General features: G+C 42.0%; 1 protein-coding gene across 2 annotated transcripts; it reads right to left on the reverse strand.

The window, feature by feature from the left end:
• On the reverse strand, window positions 1–23239 carry USF3 (upstream transcription factor family member 3). 2 transcript variants are annotated; one of them, XM_060763376.2, is made up of 7 exons: window positions 23156–23225; window positions 17046–17134; window positions 12657–12718; window positions 10882–10910; window positions 10619–10701; window positions 7249–7345; window positions 1–6427 (listed from the first exon to the last, which is right to left on the reverse strand). In XM_060763376.2, the coding sequence occupies exons 3-7, from the start codon at window positions 12698–12700 to the stop codon at window positions 24–26; spliced, it is 6657 nt and encodes a 2218-aa protein (XP_060619359.2). In that variant the 5' UTR covers window positions 12701–12718; window positions 17046–17134; window positions 23156–23225; the 3' UTR covers window positions 1–23. The 2 variants fall into 2 exon arrangements, with proteins under 2 accessions (XP_060619359.2, XP_060619358.2); XM_060763375.2 differs by lacking the exon at window positions 17046–17134 and having other exon boundaries at window positions 23156–23239.
• Between the last annotated feature and the right edge of the window lie 430 nt (window positions 23240–23669).

Below are 23669 nucleotides of genomic sequence, written 5' to 3' on the forward strand. Positions count from 1 at the left end.
TACCATCATTTTAACTCTGTATTTCATACAGCTGAACTGCAATCGTGACCGAGTATATGGCTTATGTTATGAGCAGGGCGGTTCGATGATTGCTTGGAAGTGTCAGAAGCAGAAGTATTTGTTATTGACAACAAAGGTGAAATTGCCGAACCATCTGAAGGAAGAGCTGTTGCTATTTCTGGGAATAAAGAAGTCAAATTAAAATTGGATAAGTGTGATGAATTGGCCATGTGCATTGGGGGCATGTCTGTCAAAAGGGGGAAACTTGGCTGGGCAAAACCAACTGGTCTGGGAGGAGATAAGATAGAGCCAAACCTATTATTTAAAGTTCCACCATTGGGTTTCTCTGTGCTTGGATTAGAAAACATTTGATTCGAAAAGTAAGGTAGCGAAATGTCATTGGACAGGCTGGGATGGGCAGGAGAATATGGAGGATAAAAAGATGGCAGAGTATTTTGAGGATCTACTGGAATCAGAGCCGGTGTCCGAGTAGCACTGGGCTGAGTCACAGGTGGAATGAATGACGTGTTGGCATTTATTGGGGGATTCATTCCATTCTCAGGAATAAAAGGGAATCCAAAGTTTTGGGAGAGAGACTGCTGATCAGGAACCACACTTTCATTAGAGACTTGTGCTCCTTCAGACATGAATCTCACAATGCTGCTTCTTTTCTCTAGGGCAGGCTGTTGCCGTCCAAGGATCATACTGCTGCTAGCAGCCAGAGGAAGGTGAGGAAGACTAGGATCAAACATGCCACCATGTCTTTGATTGCCGGAACGGTTCCTTTCAGGCTGGCGTACTTTAGAACTGCTATCCTGCAGAGGATGCCTTGATCGGTGAGTAGCTGAAGAATTTGGCTGACGAATGGATGGTGGGACTTGGTCAGCATTCCCACGAGAGACTGGTGGATGTTGAAGAGGAGGTCGGATAATACCATGAACATTGCTGGAAACTGGAGCATTCATGTGTCCCTTTGTTCCATGACTCTCTGTCATTCGCATGGGATTGGATTTCTGAGCAGAAATGTTGGGGCTTGAGTTGCGGCCCTGAATATCTCCAGAAGAGCTTGAAAAGGGAATATTTAACGAATTGTTCCGACTATTAATAGTAACAAGAGACATGTCACAACTTTCCCTATTCTGCCCATCGCCTTCTCTTCGAATGTGAATACTGTCTCTTGCTGGGGAACAATTATATTCAACGTTTGAAGCAGACGCACACTGTGAATTTCTCTGATGCTCTGAAATGGGTCGCTGGCTTCCACTGGCTTGATCTCCAAGATGAGGGACAAGTAAACTCTGCATGAAGCCTTGATGGCATGTGTTTTCATTGTCCCTTGAAGGAGGAAGAGCGTTTCCTGATGAAATGCCCTGAACCGGCTGATACGGCAATCTCTTCTGTCTGTCTAAAGGCAAACCAGCATTTTGAGCAATTCGAAAAGCCTGTGTCTGCATAGCCCTGAGGGTGGGCATGGAATTACCTATTTCACTGTTTCTTGAGGACTGTACATCAAAATTGCTTGTGGACTGTTGATTTGTGCCATTTGTTTTGAATGTCTGGCATTCAGAAAGCCTTTGAACATCTGATCCAACTGTATGTTCTACAGACATTCGACCCTGCATATTATGAATTGCCAACCCTTTATTCCGAGACACATCCAGGAAATTTCTCATTTCAAGATGCTCCGAGGCCCTCGAACTTTGAATGGATATCCCCAACCTCTGCTCTGAATTAGATGGGGATTTCCCAATAAGTGCCTCTGCAGAATAGCTACTGACTCTATTTCTTTCTTGCCTGTGAGGAACACAGGCCATGTCTGATGGCCTGGTAACAATACTGGGTTGCGACACCATCTGCTGCTCCAAAGCCCTGGAGGTCATAAGCCTCTGAATCTGGTTATGTCCTGGCACATGCTCAGAAGAAACTCCTGAACCTGATTGCCTGTTGCCCACATCTGGTGACTGCTGATGCAGAAGATCTTGATTCAGGTGGCTTTGCGGGTGGCTATGGTGAGATCTGTTTGTTGTAGGATTCTCACAGCTCTTCTCAGACTGGGAAGAGGCATAGTGCTGCTGCATCTGCTGCAATTGTGAGTGATGGGGGTGAGACTGGTTGGTCTTTGACCGCTGGTCATTTCCATGATGCTTCTGTTGTAAAGGAAGTGTGGTGGGGTGGGCTCCTTGGACAAGAGTTCTTTTCTTTTGCATTTGTACTTCTTGATGCATTACTCTTTGATGGTGGACAATGTGGGCTTGAGAGTGGATAGATGTTTCTGCATGAGAAATGTGATGCTGGAGCTGATATAACTGATGTCTCTCTCTTAGTTGCCCAGCTTGCTGCTGTTGTTGCTGCTTTATATAAGGGTGGTTACTATGAAGGTGAGCTATGCTCTGAGCAGGAGTATGTTGAATAGTTGACAAGTGCTGCCCTGCCTGATCTGAAACAGAAGGCTGAGAATTACACTGAACTTCAGCTTGCCTCAGAGCAGGTGGCACAAAATTATTGCTGGGAAATAACCTGCTATGCCCATCAGTATGCCCTTGACTACTTACTGCCACTGCAAGGTTGGAAGAGTTGGGGATCTGATTGACAAGGATTTGATTCTGATCTGAAATATTATCAGATGTTTGGTGGAGCAGACCCATGTCCTCCAGTTGCAGAGGTGCTGTCTGGCACTGTTTCTGTCTCTTTGGTGTGGAAAGCAGGTGATCATCTTGAACTGCACGCTTTGCTGAGTCTTTGCGGCTTCCCTGGGCCTGCTGTTTCAACTGTGGCTCACGCAACAGAGGAGCCTGCATGGTGCTGGTTTGAAGAGCAGACAGCTGTTCTGAAGCATACTCTGTCATTAGTGCTGGCGACTGGCCTGGAGATTGATTCATGTATGAATTGACAGTCATGGACTGAGTCACTTGGTTTGATGGTGAGGGTAAACTTGAACAGCTGACAGCAGGGTTGATGATGCAAGTTTGGTGTATGAGATTGTTAACACTCAAGCTTGATGTGCTTGAAGATTGGGGGGTTGGAATTTGCAAAGCTGTGCTAGACATTTCTACTTCTATAGAACAGCTTTGTTTTTCAGCTGACCTATCATTGTTTACTTGTACTGAATTCTGAGCATTAGAATTCTGAGTATTAAAGTTGTTTGGTGTGATTTCTATTTGGTCTACGTTTTTAGTTACGTGGGACTTCAAAGACTGCTCTCTTCCCACATCATCAGCTTTGGAAGCAGGAGTTCTTGTTTCTTTTACCAGTGTCTCTTGGTCAAAAATGGCTCTTGCCGCAAGTGCAACAATATCTGTTTGTTCTGAAAATGTACAGCTGTTACATGTATTCACCGAAGTGCTATTAGGCACGCTTTCCCTACAAGTTTCTGGCAACATGGAGGCTACCGAGAAACCGCAACTGGAGCCTGAGCTAGTAGACATGGGAGAGTCCGCTTGCCTGTTGGCGGCAACCGTTTCCTGTTCAGAGGAGCAGGAATGAGTCTGGGCAAGATTTTCCTCTTCAGTATTCATCAACAAGAGGCCTTCCTCCTTCCCTGTCAATTCATCACTTGAGTCTAGAATTGATTTAGTCCTTTGGGTGCAAAAGCCTGTGTGCTCTACTGAAAAGTTCTTTTCCACAACTTCCCCTACTTTGCTAAAATCAGACAGCATCTTAGTTAGGCCTTGTTCTTCCAACAAATCTGTGGCCTGCATTACTATGGAACAATTTTGCTCCGCTCTGCAGATATCCGAAACATCTGTTCTAGGAATATTCTCTGCACTTATCCCCCCATTTGTAACAGATGTCACAGAAGTCTGAGAAATTGTCAAATGTGAGATAGAAGAAGAGGATGGCAAGGGACTGATCGAAATACATTTGGATGATTCTGATAACTCTGAACTCAGTATTGAATGGGTTTGAACTTTGCATGTTTGAAGTCTTGGAGAATCACAGCCTGTGGAAACAGGAGCAACTCCTTCAAACTGTCCCGATGATGATGATACGAGGGGCAAAGATTGAGGCATGACAGTTGCATTCAAGTCAGATGACAGAACAGAGTCTACGTGTTGTTCAACACTCAGTCCCCCTTTGGACTGAGAATCAGAAGTATTTGTGTCATTAGATGAGATCCTGCCATCTGTTTGTGGCAAGACAAAGCTCTGTAACGCATTAGCTGGCATGTTTTCAAGCAAACTATCACTTACTGAATTTTCACATGGAGCATCCACATTCACATTATTAAGTTTCTTCGAATCTTTGGAAGAATTCATTTGGCATGCAAGATTGGTGCCAGACATTGAGCATTTTCTAGTACTTGAGTTTTTGTTAGAACATTTTGCACTTAAATGAAGAGAGGATTTTTGGGGTAAAGTCTCTTCTGAATGCGAAACACTACTTAATACAGAGCTCTCACTGGTTGAGGAGGGCGCAGTTGTGGACGGCAGCAATACAGGCTTACTTGGTGTGCTTTGGCTGCTAACTGCAGGCGGATTGACATGCGGATTGGCTGACCCCTTCAGGCAGCTCTGCCCAGCCATTTGTGATATGCTTTGATTGAGGTTAGCTAAAGCACCAAATGTATTGAGGGCAACATTGGTATTTGGATCTTCACTGGTAGTAGGCTGAATAATTTGCATAGGGGTTTGATCTGAACTACCAGAACAGGACTTCACAGGCTTCAAGGCAAACAGCTGCCCATTTAAAGAAATAGTTTGTGGAAGCTGTTGATTAGACATTGCAACTGAAAGTGTTTGTGTTAAGCCAGAAGATGAAGGAGAAGAAGAAGATGGTCTTGGTAAAATATGGACAAGATGCTTTCCCCCAAACATCTGAGGGCTTGAGGAATTTTGCATAGAATTGCCAACATGTGTTAGGAGTGAGGCTCCATTCACCGGCATTCTGACAGGAGGTGGGGCAGAAAACAGGGAGAGAGGATTTGGGTTAGCTGTCTGTATAATTACAATTTGTTGGCTAACAGTCTGGTTGGGGAGGTCAGTCCTTAACACAGGTGGACAGGGACTGGCATTGGGTGGCTGTAGAATAACCACATTTTGATTAGCGGATGGCACAGCAACAGGCGGACCTACCGGCTGTGGCATCTGGATCACCTGCATAGCTGAGTTCAGAGAAAGAAGGCCACCTGCAGGCTGAGCTACAACCTGTGCTTTTGTGACCAATGGCTGCATAGGTAAAGGCGGGTAGGATGGCAAAGTAGCCATAATTTGATCAGCTGTCTGTTCTTCGGCAGGCTGAAGATTATTAAATCCGGTAGAAGTTGCCAAAATCCTGCTAGGAGTAGGAGCTATAGTACTAGCATCACTAACTGGTTCATTTAAGAGGGTTGTCATAATGTTGGGTAGAGTATGGTTTACAGGCTGAACAGTGTTCCCTGTCAGCTGCAAAGTAGTCCAGGTGGTCTGGGTGTTACCAGCAGAGGTGATCCGTGCCAGGCCTCCGAGACTTTTTGAGCCTGGAGAACCAACACTGGAGGAACTGGGGAAAGGCCACTTATCTAAGGTAGTAGCAGGTAATGTGTGGGTTTCTGTTCCCGACTTCAAGATGTCTGCTGCAGATGCTGCAGGTGCTTCACTGCTTCGGATTTTCTTTTCTGTCAAGGGCTTTTCATAAACCAATGGGGTACAAATGGCCTCAGGCGTCGAAACAATACAGCTTTCTAGGGACCCACTTTCTGAATCTTCTTTAGAAGCCGTTTCCGCCAGGTGAGAGTGAGATAGGTTCACATTGGCATTAGAAGGAAGGATGCCGTTGGGCACACTCACATCTTCAATAGTCCCAAAGCTCTCCTGACTATTTTTAGATTTGGAGGTATCTTCTTCTTGTGCTGAACTTTGCATTTCAGGCTGTATCCTCATGACAGGCAAGGCATTCACTGAGCTGGCAGTAGTACAAACAGATACATTTTGCTCATTCTCAGAGGCAGAGGGCTCAAGAATTTCCTTGGCTGGATTTGACAGGCCTGAAGCCAATTGAGAAACTGGGAATTGACCCCCTGACTTGATTTCTGTGGAGTAAATACTTGAAATAGTCACGGGAGTAACCAGATTGCAGGTTCTCTGGACAGGAACAACATTAGCCGTCTGCTTCTGCAAATTAGGACTGATATTAAAAGTTATTCCCTGGACAGAAGCCCCCTGGTTACTTCCATTAAGCTGACTGCCATTGGAATATACAATTATATTCTTCTGCAGTTGATCACTGGGGATGACAACAGAAATGTTTGCACTTTTCAGATTTCCTTTCTTCTTTTGTCCCTGATCATTTGGGATAACGACAGAAACTTTTGCATTTTTCAGGTTCCCTTTCCAATGGATAGTAGGATCATCATAAAGGCAAATGTCATTGGCTTTCAATAACGATATAAAGCGCCCATTTTCTTTCTGGAGTTCATCCAGCTGCTTTCTCAGCTTTTTTATTTCTTCAGCTGCAAAGCAAATAAAAAATACCAGTAATCAAAGACTCTTAGAAAAATAACAACAGCTGTACATTTTTAGGAACAAATAATAATAATAATAATAATAATAATAATAATAATAATAGCAACAACAACAACAACACTTTATTTGTACCCCGCTACCATCTCCCCAAGGGACTTGGTGCGGCTTACATGAGGCCGAGCCCACAACACAGTAATAACAAGCAAAAACAACAACAATACAAGCAATTAAAAACACATAGACAATAAGATAAATAAATGAAGATAGCACTACATTAACAATACCTACAACAATCTTTATTTATTTGTTTGTTTTAAAAATTAATCTTTATTTAATTGTGCTGGCTCTTTTAACCATACTTCATTCATTCAACTAAGAATTGTTTGGAAAGGAGAATCACTACATCCAGAGGAAAATATTTTTAGTAAGACTTGCCACGTCCATGTCTTCCATCTGCAAAATCTACAGGTTATTTCAAAATAATAGTACAACCATTTACAGGAGGAGCAGAGTTCTTTTAAAAGTGCTCAAATAATCTGGACAAAAATTTGATTTAGCAACTTCAACCTAAAGGGGAGAATACTATTATGACACAGACTAGCAGCTAATTGATGGCACAGACTAGGAGACTAGCAGCTAATTGATGGGGGCTGGAAGTGCCACCAGATAAGTCATTCAAATGCTAAAGGAAGGCTACTCATTATATGAATTCCTGTGTCACAGTGTTCTCTATGGCAGCTCCTAATTGAATGGGAAAGAGAGCTCAAGATAAAATTCATCCCCATTTTGTATAAAGTAGATTATTCACCTTGCTCATTATTTCCTCCATTCAAGAGAAGTTCGTCATTTTGCCTCTTCATTTCGGTTATATATTTGTATGCTTGATCGAGAATCATGTTTTTACTCTGTAGGAAAAAATACAGATAATTAGGGAAAACATTTAAGTGACACGCTTTGAAACTTGGACAGGACTGCTCTCTACAAACCTTCAACATTTCTTTTGACTGAGATAATTAAAGATTAAGTTACATTAATATGAAATGTTTACTTACTACTGTTTTTAAGGCAAGTAGGATTGTCTATTTCCTCTTGAGAAAAGGAACATAAATCTTTAGGGTACTATGAGTACTACATTCACATGATCTGTATAAACCACTGATATGGATTAGAACACTGTATTAAATAAACTGGCCTAGAAAAAAAATACAGGGTGAGGCAGCATAACTTCCTTTTTAAAAGTGCGTGCCATTCAGTCGGTTGAAGACGTAGCGGAGCACTAGTGGTCTCGTTTGAGAGGCGGGAGTATAAAGTTTTGTTCTGACACAGTTCAGTCGCCATCATGCGTTGGAACAGTGAGGGGCATGTTTTTGCTGTTGAGGCCTACTTTTCGAGCGGATTTGGAGTGGCCGGCCTGCTCTCCAGATTTGGCCCCTTGTGATTTTTTTCTATGGGTTTTTTTTGAAATCCCGTGTTTATGTGAACCGTCCAAGGACCCTACAAGATTGGAAGACCAACATCCAGGAAGAAATTGCCAACATAATGCCTGCTATGCTGGCAAGAGTAATGACAAATGGCAGAAATCAGTTTACTCAGTGTATGGAGAATGGGGGACATCACCTACCTAATTTGATCTTCAAAAATATCTAAAACAACATTATAAAAAAATTCTGATTCATACAATGGGTTTTATTAAGTTTTGAAAAAAGGAGTTATGCTGCTTCACCCTGTATATCACTATGTCTTATCACCCACCAATGCCACTAGTTTTCTGTAGTGATGGGAATGCAACTAAAATGATCAAAGGTCTGGAGAACAAGCCCTATGAGGAGCAGCTTAAAGAGCTGGGTATGTTTAACCTGAAGAAGAGAAGGCTGAGAGGAGATATGATAGCCATGTATAAATATGTGAGAGGAAGTCATAGGGAGGAGGGAGTGAACTTGTTTTCTGCGGCCCTGGAGACTAGGACACAATGGAAAATTACAGCAAGCCAACAGATTTATTTATTTATTTATTATTTATAAAAATTAATTCCTACTTTTTCCAGTTTTCACCATCACTCATTGAAATCCAATTTACCATACTCCCAGTTTTTAAGATTAAAACGTAATTCTAGCACCCAGAAAGATTTTGATTCTTCAGTGGGTATTTTGCAAACACAGTTTAGAGAAAGAGGATACCCCAACAGGATTCTGAACACAGCTATCAATAAGGCCAACTCCATTAACAGGAAGGTACTACTACAAGAAAGACCTAGAAAACATAACGATCGCATTATCTGGCCTCTAACTTTAACACAATACTCATCCGATATCAAAAAGATCATCTTTAAACACTGGCATTTAATACAAAACATCCCAGGATGCCAAAGCACACCTATAATTGCCCATAAAAGCTCTAAAAACTTAAGAGACATTATGATTCATTCGGAATACCTCTCTCCAATCACACCTCAAAATCAGATTATTAAGGGTCCTTTTAGCTGTGCTCATTGTGACTGCTGTTCTCAGTCCTTGAAGGGCAAAACATTCTCACATCCCACATTAAATATCCATATCACCTTGCAGCACTTCACTACATGCTCCACGGACAATATTGTCTACGTACTCCAATGTCCGTGTAAATTGCTATATGTTGGGATGACCACCAGACCCCTGAAAATCAGAATAAGAAATGGGTCTACTGACTCTTCTTTATATGCACATTTATATGCACATTTCCAAGAGAAGGCACACACTTGCTATAGCTTTAAATTTTGTGCTTTGGAGAAAGTATCAGCTAAACCTCATGCTGATGTGAAAAGGTACTTGTTACAGAGAGAGTCATTTTGGATTTTCAAATTACAAACACTTATCCCCCAAGGGCTTAATGAAAGAATGGATTACACTTGCTTCCTGTAACATTCTATCTTACTTAAGAGTCACCTGTTACCATCACAACTGCTCAATTTAGAACTCCTCACTCAGAGCCTAGGCTGTTTACAGGAATGTAAGTAGACTTACATGGGTTTTGAAAATCCCCTCAAACAGTGGGGTGTTTGGGCATTTTATTATACCATTTTGTTTATATATTGTCCTTTTCCTATCTAGTGAATCCAAAGACTATAAATGCTGATAGGAACCCAAAACAGAACCAATAGCTACCAATTAGAATGTAAGTAGTCAAGCATGTACAACAACAACCTTTTCAAAACTATGTCAATTCGGGGATTGTGTTGTTGTTGTTCATTCGTTCAGTCGTCTCCGACTCTTCGTGACTTCAAGGACCAGTCCATGCCAGAGCTCCCTGTCGGCCGTCAACACCCCCAGCTCCTTCAAGGTCAGTCCAGTCACTTCAAGTAGTATATCTATTATCTGTATGTTGCTGTGTTTCTTATTTAGTGAATTAAAACATCATAACACCTGAAGAAGATATTACGAAACAAGGGAAACAACCCGGGAGACCTTGTTGTGTGTCACTGTCACTGATATTGTTTATTGAAGAAGAACTTTCCACAACATATAAAGTGTTATTTTGTGTCACTGTGCCTGACATTGTTTATTGAAGAAGAACTTTCTACTACATAGAAATTGTGATTTTGGAAACTGAAGTTTCATTATATGACATTCAACTATATTTGAGTTACTATTTCTAATGTCATGTACCTATGAAGAATCTCCTGGCATATAGTAATTGTTATTTTGGAAGCTCTAAGTTCACTGTGTTGACAAAGTATTGATAAACTATCTTCTATTTATATACAGTCTCTAATTAATCGTGTGAATGTTCTCATGTTACATTCAATGTAGAATTTCTTGGAACATAGAAATTGTGATTTGCAATCTACAGTTTTTGTAATAGTTGTGCATGTTACACTTATACTAATAATTAATACCAGGTCCAATATAATAGCAAGGCATAGTTAACTATAGTTTCTGATTCGTTGGCACTCTGATGGTCCTTCTACAAGGAAGGTGAGATATTGCTCCATGGCATCTACACAAAGCAGAGGGTCATCTTGGCCCCAATGTATGGCAATGTCACTTAACATAGATTATGTGGTCCATATAAATGTAGTTAAAAGAAGGAAACACATGGTTCTGTACAGTGCTGGAACCACATGCACAATTCATTTAATTCAGCTAAGATTTTGATCACACAAACAATATTATATGAACCAATGTTGGCAGTGGACTACTTGCCTGTTTCAGTGCTGGGGAACATGGAATTAGCTCACCAATTTTATTTATTCCAGCATTAATCTTCTTCTTTCGATGTCTTTCCACTAGGGAAAAAACAAACAGAACAGAATATTGGCAGCATGTTCAAAGTAATTAGAGTTTTTTTCTTTTGGTGCAAAAAAGTCACCTTCGGGTTGAGAAAGGCGGTATATAAATATGGTAAATAAATAAATAAATTAATTAAAAGCTCTGATATTTGCATGCATTAAAAAAGCACCTCCTACCTGCATTATGAGTTTCACGGTTTTTCTTTCTGTAAAAAAACAAAACAAAACTCAAACAGACAGCATGAAAAAAATTAGACACACTTTACTATTGTCCTATAATTCGGGTCAAATGAGGATAAAGAACTTTTTATTTTACATTTGTTTCTGGCAAATGGAAAAACAAGAATGTAGTAAAATAAAAGAAAAGTATTTGATGTAAAACTACATTGGGAAATAACTTTAATCAAGCTTTCATCAGTAACCAAATACTTCTGTGTACTTCAGGCAGTTTTTAATCTGATCCAAATATGTTTGTTCAAAAGTAAGCATACACAGAATTAAAAAACGTAGCCCTATTTGTCTCCTATGGTACAAAAAGAAAGGCGAGAGAGGAAAAAAAGAAATGTGGCAGCACCTTTGACATGCTGGCTTTTATTGTAACAATTTATAGAATGCAAAGGGATCTTGTAACACCTTAGAAATTGTACTGTCGAAGGCTTTCATGGCCGGAATCACTGGGTTGTTGTAGGTTTTTTTGGCCTATATGGCCATGGTCAAGAGGCATTCTCTCCTGACGTTTCGCCTGCATCTACGGCAAGCATCCTCAGAGGTAGTGAGGTCTGTTGGAACTAGGAAAGTGGGTTTATATATCTGTGGAATGACCAGGGTGGGACACAGAACTCTTGTCTGCTGGAGCTAGGTGTGAATGTTTCAACTGACCACCTTGATTAGCATTTGATGGCCTGGCAGTGCCTGGGGCAATCTTTTGTTAAGAGGTGATTAGATGTCCCTGATTGTTTCCCCTCTGCTGTTTTGCTGTTCTAATTTTAGAGTTCTTTAATACTGGTAGCCAGATTTTGTTCATTTTCATGGTTTGCTCCTTTCTGTTGAAATTGTCCACATGCTTGTGGATTTCAATGGCTTCTCTGTGTAGTCTGGCATGGTGGTTGTTAGAAATGGTCCAGACTCCTTCAACCAGAGAAGTCAGCCACAGCAGAGCACCTGATGAACCAACCTGGACACAGCATATTATTTGAGAACACAGAAATGCTGGACCACTCTCACAACCACCATGTCAGACTACACAGAGAAGCCATTGAAATCCACAAGCATGTGGACAATTTCAGCAGAAAGGAGCAAACCATGAAAATGAACAAAATCTGGCTTTGAATTGTGCCCGGTAGCAAACTGGCAGCCAGTGGAGCTAGCGTAACATGGGAGATGTATACTCCCTGTATGCTGCCCCAATTATTAACCTGGCTGCCTCTCGTTGGACTATTTGAAGCTTCCGAGCAGTCTTCAAAGGCAACCCCACATAGAGTGCGTTGCAGTAGTCTATCCTAGATAGAGAGCGTGGACCACTGTGGCCAAGTCTGACTTCCCAAGGTACAGGTGCAGCTGGCGCACAAGCTTTAATAGTTTTTAAATTTTAATGTAATTGTTTTAAAAGGTTTTGTTTAGTAACCGTGAAAAGGAGAGTAACAAATAGGATAGGCTTCCCCTAAAATATCATTACCACATTTTCTTTCAGAATCAGAGAGAGATTTGGATCCCTAAAATTTAAAAATAATCAGGTAACAGTGCTACTTTGTAATACCATATCAATTATTAACTATATATGTATTTAAGGTTTTTTTTTTACTTTTGGTTTTTCAGTTGCTGACCACCCCCTGCCCTCATTCACCTGCCCATGCTATTTGAAAATTGCTGTCCAACAAAGTATGAGTCCCACCTTGCCCTATATACTGACCTCTTGATTCAATCGCACTAACCCCAGTAAGTTTAGCACTTACCGATGCTGCTTCTTCAGAGGCGCCTTCTCTGTCATCTCTGGCATAGCTTGGGACAAAAGGATCTTAGAAAACAAAATAAAATCATAGCAAAGCTTGTAAAAATTCTAAAATATCAAGCACTCTACTGCTCTTTGAAAACCTATTTTAAATACTTTAAAGTTAAACATTTACTGGCTTCTTGTGATGTTTTTCTAAATTAGCAGAGTCCACATAAGAAATAAGGTTGCAAATGTTATCAACTGTCCACTTAGACAAACTTTATTTTTGCCCTGTCTAATGATCAGCAAATAATTATTAGTACTTTCCCTGTTGAGGGTCTGTTTACAATGCTGTTAGCATTCTACTATGTGTCGTATATTCAAACAGACCATATGTGTAGACCAGGGGTCCTCAAACTACAGCCCAAGGTCCGAATGCAGCCCTCCAAGGTCATTTACCCGGCCCTCACTCAGGGTCAACCTATGTCTGAAATGACTTGAAAGCACATAATAACAACAACAACAACGACAACAATCCTATCTCATCAGCCAAAAGCAGGCCCACACTTCTCATTGAAATACTAATAAGCTTATATTTATGAGAATTGTTCTTCATTTTAATTATTGTATTATTTTAAAGTGCTTTTTGCACTACAAATAAAATATGTGCAGTGCGCATAGGAATTCATTCGTGTTGTTTTTTTAAAATTATAATCCGGCCCTCCACCAGTTTGAGGTACTGTGACCTGGCCCTCTTTTTAAAAGTTTGTGGACCCCTAGTGTAGACCATAAAAGCATTTTTACACAATCACCCACCTGCTGTCTGAAGCTGCATAGCTCAAGCACAAATTCACAAGTTTACTATGTCAGTAGGAGCCAACCTCTTAGAATTAATCTGAATATTTGTAAAAACAGGGGAAATTATTTTTGTCTGCTACACATTGAACAGAAATACTCAGGTTGGACAGTATGCTTGCAGACCTGCCTCATGCCCCTGCTAGAAAAATCCTCCTCCAAAGATGAATAAAAGCTTCCTGTGCCAAATGTCACAGAGGAACATATCTCTCCAATTGACGCTAGGTACTCAGGGGATCTAGGCTGAGGAAGGTTTACTCTCCCTATCAAAAGATGAGGCAAGAATTGCTTCCCAGTGCAACTGAACGCCAGCTATTAAAAACTCTAGCATGAAAAAACGAGGATGACATCTTACTCACATCTTACTCACAGAATCTTCAGGAGTCCTATGAAGAGGACTTCCTCCTTAATACCATCAGAAGAAATAAGTGTAGGGTTGTAAGAGTTCAGGTTTTAAAACCTTTATTCAGGGCAAGAATAGGAAAAGCTGAAAAGAGCATCTATTTTTTTCTGGATTCTATCTTTGAGATTGCCACCTTAAGACACTATATCAGGTTAAAAGTGGGATAAAAAAATAAAGCATTTGTTTTTTAAAAAAATCCAGGAAGCAAATTTGATGTGGCGTTGTATGTTCACAACAAATGGGATCCCACTGAATCAGAACTATTTTGCTACCAAGACTAAAATACTGAGGAGCCTGATTTAGATTTGGAGTATAGCTGTTATGGTCACTATCCTGTTTTTTTACCCCATTGTTAATTCTGATAGAGTCAATCTCCAAAAATAAATCCTCATAAACAATTTGTTTTCATAGGTTTTATTGCTGATTGTACTTTTTCCCGTTAAATGTAAAAACAGTATTTAAATTAAAAACAAAAACAAGAGGTGACATTGTCCTAGATGGCTAATGTGGTCCCCTAGCTTTTCACAGTTGCCCACTCCTGCTAAAAATGCTAAAAGAAAGGCACATGCTGAAAAACAAGGCAAAAGGCCAACTAAATATTACTAGGCAACACTGGTTGTTGTTTGTATTTCTGTTCATTAATGTATAAAGCGGATTCTTCATTTTTGCCTTAGAAAGTATTTGGCTGAAACAAACAAACACATAATAATAATAATACTTTATTTATACACCGCTCCATCTCCCCGAGGGGACTCAGAGCGATTCCCAAGTAATATCACAAAACATACAGAGTAAAAACAACATAACCATAAGATTAACAAACAAAATATCTCACCATAACACACATATATTAAAAGTAATCCTGCCTGTTCAAGGCAATTAAAAATTTAAAAGGCCGGGCCAAGATTTGTGCAAGCCCAAAAATTCTAGGGGGCCTGGGAATTAAGTGCAATGCTATGGCAGGCAACAATAATATTAGGTCTGTGGCTGTCAATTCCAGGGCCGATTAGAGGAAAGAATCTGGGTAACTGGTAAGAAGAATAAGGTCGTATTAGACAAAGTGTGAGGCTGAGTTAGAACTGGTCATTTTCAAAGGCTTGAAAACCACCAGGTCTTCAAGCTCTTACGAAGAGGGGAGGGATGGGGCCTGTCTTATTTCCTTTGGAAGGGCGTTCCAGAGACGGGGGGCCACCACTGAGAAGGCCCTCTCTCTCATCCCCACGAACCGCGCTTGAGACGGTGGTGGGACCAAGAGGAGGGCCTCCACATCCCTCCCATCTTCCTGTACTGACCACTCCACTGTTCAATAGTCTCCTTTCCTGAGCTGTCTGAGTTGGTCTTGATAGCAGTTTTGGAATCCCCTTGCCTTGTCGATAGCTATTCTGACATTTGTTGGAAAACAAACACTGCTAATAATACCAAGAAACCAATTTCTCACTTGACTTGAAGACAATTTCATGGTTCAAAAGTAGAGGAGGCAACGAGGGGATCAGCTATTCTTGATCTGATCCTAACCAATAGTGATGACCTGGTAAATGGAGTGAACGGGGTGGGTTCCTTAGGTGTAACTTGTTACAGTAAGTAGTAGCAGGACCAAGTGTGTGTGTTGAAGAAAAGCCTTATGATGGTAATTATGTGCAGCTGGTAATGTAGGTCAACCAGCAATCTTGGACCACACTCAATAGGGTATAACTGTATGGGTTTTTAGAATACAGTTCTGGAGAGCTTGTTGTCTGAGGAATAATAATAATAATAACACTTTATTTGTACCCTGCCACCATCTCCCCAAGGGACTCGGTGTGGCTTACATGAGGCCGAGCCCAAATACAACAATACAAGCAATAAAACAACAATGCAAGCAATAAAAAACATAGACAATAAAATATACAACATTATCAATAAGACAACACAATCTATGCTCAAAGGCTCTGCCCTGAGCAGCAGGTTGGAGAGAAGCCGCTATGCTGTTCTAAAGGAGGCTATGGTGGAATAGCTGTTTGCTCAAGGTTTATCTTTTACTTTCTCATTGGACTTAAGATGAAGATGCCTTATTTTGTGTAACTTACAAAGACTATGTAAGTTTCTTGCACTGTTTATTTTTTTTGTATGCAACATTGCAAGTTTGTATTTCATCTCTGTTATTAAGAGTAAAGATTTTTCTGTTCATTTCTACTCTTGTATGTGAGTCTTGTGCATTAGATGTGGCTAAGATCCGCTTGCTGCGCAACATATTCTTATAGATTTTGTTCTCCAGTGAAGAAAGTCAAGCATATTAGGACACACAAACCAGACTTTAAGAAAGCTGATTTCAGTAAACCTAGGAAAAATGGAGTGTGATCCCATGATCAGGAATACTAAAAGAGAAAGGAGTTAATAATGGATGGGAGTTTCTGAAAAGCAAAATATTGGTGGCAGAGTTTCAAAAACTTCAATGAGAAGGAAAAATAGGAGAAACTAGAATGGATGTCTAAGGAACTTTAAACTGAGCTAAGATTTTAAAAGGTTATGTACAGGAAATAGAAAAGGAGAAAAATTACCAAAGAGGAATTCAAATGAATAGCTAGCATATGTAGGGGGAAAGTTAGAAAAGTCAAAGAGCAGAACAAGCCCAGGCAACTTAGAGAGAAGGTAAATGTAACAAAAAGGGCTTTTTAGTTATGTCCATGGTAGGAAAAAAAAACCAACAGGGCTACCGCATATAGATGATGGCTAAATGCTAACAGGGAACAGAGAAAATGCAGAACTACTCAGTGCTTTCCATGTCTCTCCCAAAAGGTAAACAGTGTTAATTTGGTGATAATAGAGCAGATTGTAAGGTAGGAGAAATGCAGCAGAGAATAGGTAAAGAGTCAGTAAAGTATCATCTAGCTACTCTAAATGAATTCAAGTCTCCAGGGCCAGATTAATTACATTCAAGGATATTAAAAGAACTGGCAGAAGTAATTTCAGAACCACTGGCAATCATATTTGAATATTCTGGAGAAAAAGAGAAGTTACAGCAGACTGGAAAAAGCAAATATTGTCCCCATCTTCAAAAAGGGGGATAAACATACTTTGCAGCTTGCTGTAAAGGATTGGGTGTTGAAAGAGCCTCTGCAGGGGTGTTAAGGGTGCACGGGGTGGCCTGGGGGGAGGGCTATTAAGAAGACTCACCCTAGCAGACTGATGGATCCAGATGGATTTCTGACAACTCTTGAAGAGTTTTCTGTTGCTTTTGATTCTGTTGAAACCCTGGCTGATCTCTGGAATAAAGAAATGGTCAAGGCTGTAGACATGATCACACCTAAGAGGAGCCAAACAAGACCTCTGGTTCATTAGGGGGCTGGTGGTGATGAAATGAGTGGGTCAGAGAGGAGAATGACAATGACAGAAGACTTGGAGCAGGTCTAACTGAACACAGGCAAAAGTTACTAGAAGGCAATGATTGTGGCAAAGAAATTCTACTTCTCTGTCATCACTGAAACTACACAGTATTTTCCAGCAGAGTTTTCACACTCCAGCCCACAAAAAAAGAGAAAAATATCACTAAAAACTCATCTGTTATGAATTTGTAAGACACTTTGTAGATAAAATTGCTCTTGCTTGTCTTGTTTTATTTGATAAATTTCAGTTCATGCAGCCTAAGGATGTGGACAGGACCCCTGGAGAAGGGCGACCTACAATATGCATTTTTGCCCTTCCCGGTTTCTATAGGGCAGTGGTTCTCACCCTGTGGGTTCCCAGGTGTTTTGGACTACAACTCCCAGAAATCTCAGGCAATTTACCAGCTGTGAGGATTTCTGGGAGTTGAAGGCCAAAACATCTGGGGATCCACAGGTTGAGAACCACTGCTATAGGGGGACTGGTCATGTGGATAAGGGGAGTGATTAATGCCTCACTGCAGCAAGAAAAGTTCCCATCTCACCAAAAAGATGCTATGACTAGGCCTACACAATAATACAGATAAATGTATAAAAACAGCAATTAAAACAGTTATAACAGTTAAAAAACAATCAATATATGTCACAGTCAATAAACCAATCTCAATGTATTGTCAAAGGCTTTCATGGCTGGAATCACTAAGTTCTTGTGGGTTTTTTCAGGCTATATGGCCATGTTCTAGAGGCATTTCTCCTGATGTTTCGCCTGCATCTATGGCAAGCATCCTCAGTGGTGACCTCACCTCTGAGGATGCTTGCCATAGATGCAGGCGAAACGTCAGGAGAAATGCCTCTAGAACATGGCCATATAGCCCGAAAAAACCCACAAGAACTTAACCAATCTCAAGCTCAGCGCTCGCCAACTTAGGGTCCATACTTTATTCTACATTGTCTATTCCTATCAGTTGTCGTAGTCCTTTATTTATCTGCCAGATTGCCCAAACGCCTGGTCCCAAATCCATGTTTTTAATTTCCTTCTAAAGGAAAGGAGGGATGTCGCTGATCTAATTTCCCCGGGGAGTGAATTCCATAGGTGAGGGGCCACCACTGAGAAGGCCCTGCTCCTCGTCCCCGCCAATCTCACTTGTGACAGAGGTGGGGCCGAGAGCAGGGCCTCCCCAGAAGATCTTAAACTCTGAGGTGGGATTTAGAGGGAGATCCGTTCGGACAGATATGCTGGGCTGGAACCGTATAGGGTTTTGTAGGTCAAAACCAGCACTTTGAATTGTGCTCGGAATTGGATCAGTGGCCAGCGGAGCTGACATAGCAGAGGGGTGGTATGCTCCCTGTATGACGCTCCGGTGAGTACTCTGGCTGCCTCCTGCTGGACTAATTGAAGTTTCCGAACAGTCTTCAAAGGCAACCCCACGTAGAGTGCGTTGCAGTAATCTAATCAGGACGTAACAAGAGAGTGGACCACCGTGGCCAGATCCGACTTCCCAAGGTACAGACACAGCTGGCGCACAAGTTTTAATTGTGCAAAAGCTCTCCCGGCCACCACCGAGACCTGGGGTTCCAGGCTCAGCAACGAGTCCAGGATCACTCTCAAGCTGCGAACCTGCGTCTTCAGGGGGAGTGTAACCCCATTAAACATCAGTATAACAATCATTAGCGCCTCAATAGTAAAATTTATCTTCCCTCTTTTCACTTCAGATCCATTCTCATACTATGTTCCACCAGGCATTTGGAGTTCAATTCTAAGAAGCCTCAGCCATCATAACTGAGAGTAAGTTTTCCAGTGAATTGGTCAAAATACCTTGAAGCCCATAACTGGAAAATATATCCACAGCTAGATTCTAGAAAATAGGTAGAAACAATTTCACTCTACAAGAGAGATGATAACGGTATGTGCATCCAAACATACATACACACCATAGCAGAAATAAATAAATAGACATTTGGCAAAGAGTTATCCATTAATGTATTTAGGCTTAAGAATAAGGGTAAGTCCTAGACATATTTTTAAAACATGCTTCTTCTGAATGCTTCCTGAGGACCGTCACAGCAGACACTACTTGAAAAAATTAGCAGGAAAGATTTATTAGGTGCTTTAAATATCCCTAATCATGTACATAGGGTCAGTATTATTTTCTATATAGTACTATGATAGGAATGATTTGCCTAACACTACATCGAGTCAAACTAGATAATTAACCATTTTGATGACTGGATATCCTATCCTAGCCTATCAAATTTGTTGTCAATCCACTCCTTTGGGCTTCACACAAATCTACCATTTCCCAAAATATAAATCTTGTGCTTTTCTTTTCCATTTCTGGCTGAATAGCTTAACCATTGATTTGTCTCATCAAATAGTTGACACAGAGCACTTACTACAATTCAGTCTGAGCCCTGCCACATGCACAACGGAGGACCTTCCTACAGTGACACTAGAGGCACTCCAAGTGGTCAGTTTCCAGTCAAAGTATAATGATTTAGTATAATGATTTGTTTGTGTATTTTTAAAAATACATTATAACTGTTTTCTCAATTCGCTTCTGACATGATAAATAAATAAAAATGTAATGTTCGTTTCTGGCATTAACAGAACTCAAAAACCAATGGACGAATTGACAGCAAATTTGGACAGCATACACTTTACATCCCAATGTATGTCCTTCACTAAAAAAAATTGATTTTATCATTTGGGAGTTGTAGTTGCTGTGATTTATAGTTCACCTACAATCAAAGAGCATTCTGAACCCCACCAATGATGGAATTGAACCAAACATGGCATACAGGACTCCCATGACCAACAGAAAACACTAGAAGGGTTTGGTGGGCATTGACCTTGAGTTTGGGAGTTGTAGTTCACCTACATCCAGAGAGCACTGTGGACTCAAAACAATGATGGGTCTGGACCAAACTTGGCACAAATATTCCATATGCCCAAATATGAACACAGATGGAGTTTGGGGGAAATAGACCTTGACATTTGGAATTTGTAGTTTTTAGGATTTATAGTTCACCTACAATCAAAGAGCATTCTGAATCCCACAAACGACAGAATCGGGGCAAACTTCCCACACAAAACCCCCATGACCGATGGAAAATAATTAAGGCCATCAAGTCCAACTCTCTTCACCAGGGCAAGAAAATGTAATCAGAGCCCTCCTGACAAAGAGCCATCTAGATAGATATATAGATAGAAATGTGAGTGTGCATATGATTCACATACACACACACAGATATAGTAGCACAGATTTGAAAGGGACCCCTAAAGGAGGACAATTATATGTTGCATATTCCAGAGTCGGCAAACCAGACACTCTTTACATCAACACTGACAAAGAAACAAGAAATACTGTTTATCCACAAGAATAAAGAAATTTCATATATTAGAAACAAACACTTTCTCATTACTTTATTTTCCAAATCACCAGACTGGGCCACAGCAACGCGTGGCAGGGGACAGTTAGTGATAAATAAAAATGTAATGTTCGTTTGTGGGATTAACAGAACTCAAAAACCACTGGACGAATTGACACCAAATTTGGACACAAGACACCTAGCAACCCAATGTATGTCCTTCACTCAAAAAAATTGATTTTGTCATTTGGGAGCTGTAGTTGCTGAAATAGGAGCCCCGGTGGCGCAGTGGGTTAAACCCCTGTGCCGGCAGGACTGAAGACTGACAGGTCGCAAGTTCGAATCCAGGGAGAGGTGGATGAGCTCCCTCTGTCAGCTCCAGCTCCCCAAGTGGGGACATGAGAGAAGCCTCCCACAAGGATGATAAAAACATCAAATCATCTGGGCGTCCCCTGGGCAACGTCCTTGCAGATGGCCAATTCTCTCACACCAGAAGCGACTTGCAGTTTCTCAAGTCCCTCCTGACACGAAAAAAAAGATGCTGGGATTTATAGTTCACCTACAATCAAAGAGCATTCTGAACCCCACCAACGATGGAATTGAATCAAACTTGTCACACAGTTCTCCCATGACCAACAGAAAATACTGGAAGGGTTTGGTGGGCAGTGTCCTTTGGTTTTGGAGTTGTAGTTCACCTACATCCAGAGATCACTGTGGACTCAAACCATGATGGATTTGGACCAAACTCTACATGAATACTCAGTATGCCCAAATGGGAACACTGGTGGAGTTTGGGGAAAATAGAATCTTGACATTTGGGAGTTGTAGTTGCTGGGATTTATAGTTCACCTACAATCACAGAGCATTCTGAACCTCACCAACGATAGACATGGGCCAAACCTTCCACACACAACCACCAAGTGGGCCACAGCAACACGTGGCAGGGGACAGCTAGTGATAAATAAAAATGTAATGTTCATTTGTGGGATTAACAGAACTCAAAAACCACTGGACAAATTGACACCAAATTTGGACACAAGACACCTAACAACCCAATGTATGTCCTTCACTCAAAAAAATTTGGGGAGTTGTAGTTCCTGGGATTTATAGTTCACATACAATCAAAGAGCATTTTGAACTCCACCAATGATGGAATTGAACTAAAGGTGACACACAGGACTCCCACGACCAACCGAAAACACTAGAAGGGTTTGGTGGGCAGTGTCCTTTGGTTTTGGAGTTGTAGTTCACCTACATCCAGATATCACTGTGGACTCAAACAATGATGGATCTGGATTTATTTATTTTTTTGTCGTGTCAGGAGTGACTCCTGGTGTGAGAAAATTGGCTGTCTGCAAGGACGTTGCCCAGGGGACGCCTGGATGAATTGATGTTTTTATCATCCTTGTGGGAGGCTTCTCTCATGTCCCTGCATGAGGAGCTGGAGCTGATAGAGGGAGCTCATCTGCCTCTCCCCGGATTAGAACCTGCGACCTGTCGGTCTTCAGTCCTGCCGGCACAGGGCTTTAACCCACTGCGCCACCAGGGGCTCCATATGGATCTGGATCAAACTACATGAATACTCAATATGCCCAAATGGTGGAGTTTGGGGAAAATAGAATCTTGACATTCAGGAGTTGTAGTTGCTGGGATTTATAGTTCACCTATAATCACAGAGCATTCTGAACTCCACCAACGACAGAATTGGGCCAAACCTCCCACACAGAACCCCTATGTGGGCCACAGCAACGCGTGGCAGGGGACGGCTAGTGATAAATAAAAATGTAATGTTCGTTTGTGGGATTAACAGAACTCAAAAACCACTGGACGAATTGACACCAAATTTGGACACAAGACACCTAACAACCCAATGTATGTCCTTCACTAAAAAAATAAATATTATTTTGTCATTTGGGAGTTGTAGTTGCTGGGATTTATAGTTCACCTACAATCACAGAGCATTCTGAACCCCACCAACGACAGAATTGGGCCAAACCTCCCACACAGAACCCCCATGTGGGCCACAGCAACGCGTGGCAGGGGACAGCTAGTGATAAATAAATAGTAATGTGTTTTTGCTTATGTCTTTGAGGGGGGTGTATACAAACCTTCCTCCTCTAAAATGTGGACACTACGAGTCAATGCCTCACACATGCAAGACCCTACTTTTCAAAGAACCCTGTCTGCTGAGCATGGAGCCTAACGGCCCGTGTTGTCCTGGGCTGAGATGGAGGTCACCCTCGTCCCCCCCCCCCCCCCCTGATTCCTCGGGGCCCGCCTGGCTCCTGCCCACACACAGCCTGCCTTCCTCAACCAGGTGCCTCGGCGGAAGGAAAGCAAGGCCGGCCTGCCTTCTCTCCTTCAGGCTTGGCCTCCCCTCAGAATGTAAACTTTGACGGCCATCGACGGAGCCTTCTCCTTGCCTCCCTCCACGCCCCGAGCTGAGGTGTTCTGGGCCCAGAAGCCTGCGGAGGGGCGAAGAACCAGAGCTCTCGGTCCTCGGCGGCGCTGAGGCCCCTTCCAGGCTTCACTCACCGGCGTCGAGGGCGCGCTCGTCAGCTGCAGCCCCACCGCGGGGACCATCCTCCTCCGGCGAGGCCTTCTCCCTCTCTCACACACACTCCCCCCCCCCCCCCGCAGCCTCGCATCCTATCCCTGTGCGCACCTTCGCCTTGGTCCCGCCCCCCCACAGGAGCAACCAATGAGCGGTCACGTCACCACACATCCGTGTCAAGAGACGAGTGCCAGGGCCCGCCCACTAAAGCCTCATTGGCTGCGCGGCGGACCAAGGGAGACCTCGATTGAGGGGAAACAGGAACTACTTGAGGAACCAATTGGCGGTTGGGAAGGAGGAAGGGGGCGGGGCGTTGGTAGGAGTTCTCTATATTCTGACTTAGGCGATCCCTCGTTGTCCGTGGTGCATTAATGTTGCACCCATCAGAGTGGTGTTATCTGCATATCTGAGGTTGTTAATGTTTCTTCCAGCAATTTTCACCCCAGCTTTGCATTCATCCAGCCCCGCACATCGCATGATGTGTTCTACATACAA

This window comes from Anolis sagrei, chromosome 2 (assembly GCF_037176765.1).
Source record: "Anolis sagrei isolate rAnoSag1 chromosome 2, rAnoSag1.mat, whole genome shotgun sequence".
Lineage (NCBI taxonomy): Eukaryota > Metazoa > Chordata > Lepidosauria > Squamata > Dactyloidae > Anolis > Anolis sagrei.

Coding starts and splice junctions, on each gene's coding strand:
- USF3 (XM_060763375.2), bottom strand. CDS start 23,203: ATGGTCCCCGCGGTGGGGCTGCAGCTGACGAGCGCGCCCTCGACGCCG. Junction 10,911..12,656: donor CCTCTGAAGAAGCAGCATCG/GTAAGTGCTAAA, acceptor GTTTTTTTACAG/AAAGAAAAACCGTGAAACTC. Junction 10,702..10,881: donor CCGTGAAACTCATAATGCAG/GTAGGAGGTGCT, acceptor TTTTTTCCCTAG/TGGAAAGACATCGAAAGAAG.